At 42.9% G+C, this 2,435-nt stretch overlaps 1 protein-coding gene across 2 annotated transcripts in view; it reads left to right on the top strand.

Annotated features, from left to right (window-relative positions):
- fmnl2b (formin-like 2b) overlaps positions 1-2,435 on the top strand; it is a 32,653-nt gene that overhangs the window by 16,727 nt on the left and 13,491 nt on the right. For both annotated transcript variants that reach the window (XM_042216752.1, XM_005952056.3), the window contains exons 3-9: positions 477-557; positions 692-768; positions 857-940; positions 1,115-1,258; positions 1,330-1,456; positions 1,585-1,661; positions 1,921-2,014. In XM_042216752.1, coding sequence (XP_042072686.1) covers positions 477-557; positions 692-768; positions 857-940; positions 1,115-1,258; positions 1,330-1,456; positions 1,585-1,661; positions 1,921-2,014 — 684 coding nt within the window. The remainder of the gene's footprint in view (positions 1-476; positions 558-691; positions 769-856; positions 941-1,114; positions 1,259-1,329; positions 1,457-1,584; positions 1,662-1,920; positions 2,015-2,435) is intronic.

Below are 2,435 nucleotides of genomic sequence, written 5' to 3'. Positions count from 1 at the left end.
ACTTTCAACTGGACCACGGCCAATCAGAGAGGTCCCGCCCCTTACTATCTCTGATTGGTTTAGTCCACGATAGGGGCATAATGTGTGTCTCTTTTTGACCACAGGGAAGGTTGCAGATGTTTTGTTTTTTTGTTTTTTTGCTACCCGAACAGTTGGTCGCACAGGTGCAACCAAATATTTTTTTTTAGTCGCACCACTGAAATTGGTCGCACTCTAGAGCCCTGACTAGGGTTCTTGGACTTTCTGGGTCCCCGTACCTTTGGTTCCAGTCTGTAATTTGCCCCACTTCTGTTGATTTGAGATTTGACAAAATCCTGCAGCTGATAAAGTTGAGAGCAAATTTAATAACATTTTAAAGTTTCTTTAAAAAATGAAATTTAGAATTATTTTCCCCAGTAAAAGTCAGACAGGCGTTGTGGTGGGTGGGGCTTCATATCTGATCCCATCTAGTCCCACTGTTTTTATGTTTGATGTAGGAAAGGTTTCAGGTCAAGAATCCTCCTCACACCTACATCCAGAAACTGAGAGGCTTCCTCGACCCAGCCGTCACACGGAAGGTAAGATGGCAAAGTTTAAAGTTTATTGCGCTGACAGAGAAAACTTTCTTTTAGAGTCCTGCTGGTAGTCCTTCAGTTACGGCCTGTGTTTATATTTTTTTTAAATATTGACCAGTTTGTGTGTTTGTCTGCAGAAGTTCAGGAGAAGAGTTCAGGAATCAACTCAGACGCTCAGAGAACTCGAGATTTCTCTTCGTACAAACCACATTGGGTACCTGTCTGTCAGAACACTTGTCTGTCTCTCTAACCTGTCTAACAGTTTCATGGCTGTCTAACATCTGTCTCCCGTCTGTCTGCAGGTGGGTGAGAGAGTTTCTGAATGAGGAGAATAGGGGTCTTGATGTTCTGGTTGAATATTTGTCGTTTGCTCAGTACGCTGTCACGTGAGTAAAGACAGGGCTTCCTCTTTGCTTTCTTAGCTTCGGTCTGAATTTTGAACTTCACATGTTGGATCTTTTTATGGTGCGATCACACCGACAGATGAAATGTAGTGTTCAGGTGATTATTTTGGAGCAGGTTTGGGACTTACAAACATTTTACAAACTTTTTGTGCTCAGGTTTGATGGAGAACAGTCAGAGGCTGGAGGCGAGGTGTCGTCCATCGACTCTCCCTGGAGTCGTTCGATAGAAGATCTCCATGGTGACTGCAGCCTCCCCTCACCATCCTCCTCTGTACCCCGAGCAGCTCGACACTCCATCAGGTAGCAGAACATAATGTATGAATAAAACCAGAAGTCACCTAGGTGTGCTAACGTGAATTCTCTGTTTGTAGTTCGACTCTGGTGACTCGATCCAACACGCTGCCGAGTCGTCGAACTCTCAAGAACTCACGACTTGTGTGCAAGAAAGATGATGTTCACGTTTGTATCATGTGTCTGAGAGCCATCATGAACTACCAGGTAATTTAATCTGCCCGGTGACAGAACGTTTGTGTCAATTTGAAGTCAAACCTGTCCTAAATCTGTAAAGTTTAGATTTTAGAACCGGAAACATTACTGACCTTCATCTGTGTCCTCATCTTCATCAGTACGGTTTCAACATGGTGATGTCTCATCCTCACGCTGTCAATGAAATTGCTCTCAGCCTCAACAACAGGAACCCAAGGTACATCTGCAGATACAACTAATATAAGTATTACCACTGCTGTATCTGTCTCTCTGGCAGAGAACAAAATACACCTGCGTGTTAGAAAATACAAACTTTGAGTGAATTCAAACAGCTCCTGAGAAGAAAGCCACAAAGTCAGTTAAACCACAGATGTAGACATTGTTTCTGTTCACTGTTTGTTAATTAGTGTGTGAAGCTTGTTTTTCTCTCTATAAATAGCTTTTTAAAAATTTATTTGATGCATTTTCTTCATCAGGACAAAGGCTCTGGTCTTGGAGTTGTTGGCCGCAGTGTGTTTGGTCAGAGGAGGGCACGAGATCATCCTGTCGGCCTTCGACAACTTTAAAACTGTAAACAAAACAACAACAGGCGCAACACACTCTAAACATAAAACAACAAGTAATCCTTTTGTCATTTCTCCACTTTGTGCCTCCTGTTGTCTTGGGGTCTCTGTCAGGATACATGAGAAGGAGAAAGTAACGTATGAAACAGGTGTGCCACAGAGCTGGAATCACCAAACCATGAAGGGAGGAGGACATTTCTAGTTTTAGAGATATTGCAGTCCTAAAGATGTTTGTTTATATGTGCATTGAAGGACATATCCTGGTCAAGAACAACTAAAGGTTTTCCTCATGGTGTTACTGGAGGCCAAGGTAATGGCATCCAGAGTGATCATCTGTATGCGTTATTATACAATGAGGCTCTGGACTAAAGAGCTCTCCTGGGCCCTATTTCAGGAAGCCGGTTTAGAAAACTCAGAGTGAAAAACGA

Source organism: Haplochromis burtoni, unplaced genomic scaffold, assembly GCF_018398535.1.
Source record: "Haplochromis burtoni strain Fernald_Lab_line unplaced genomic scaffold, NCSU_Asbu1 Contig_1235, whole genome shotgun sequence".
NCBI classification, from domain to species: domain Eukaryota; kingdom Metazoa; phylum Chordata; class Actinopteri; order Cichliformes; family Cichlidae; genus Haplochromis; species Haplochromis burtoni.
Note: the sequence above shows the minus strand (reverse complement) of the source record. Positions and strands in the feature narration are given on the sequence as shown.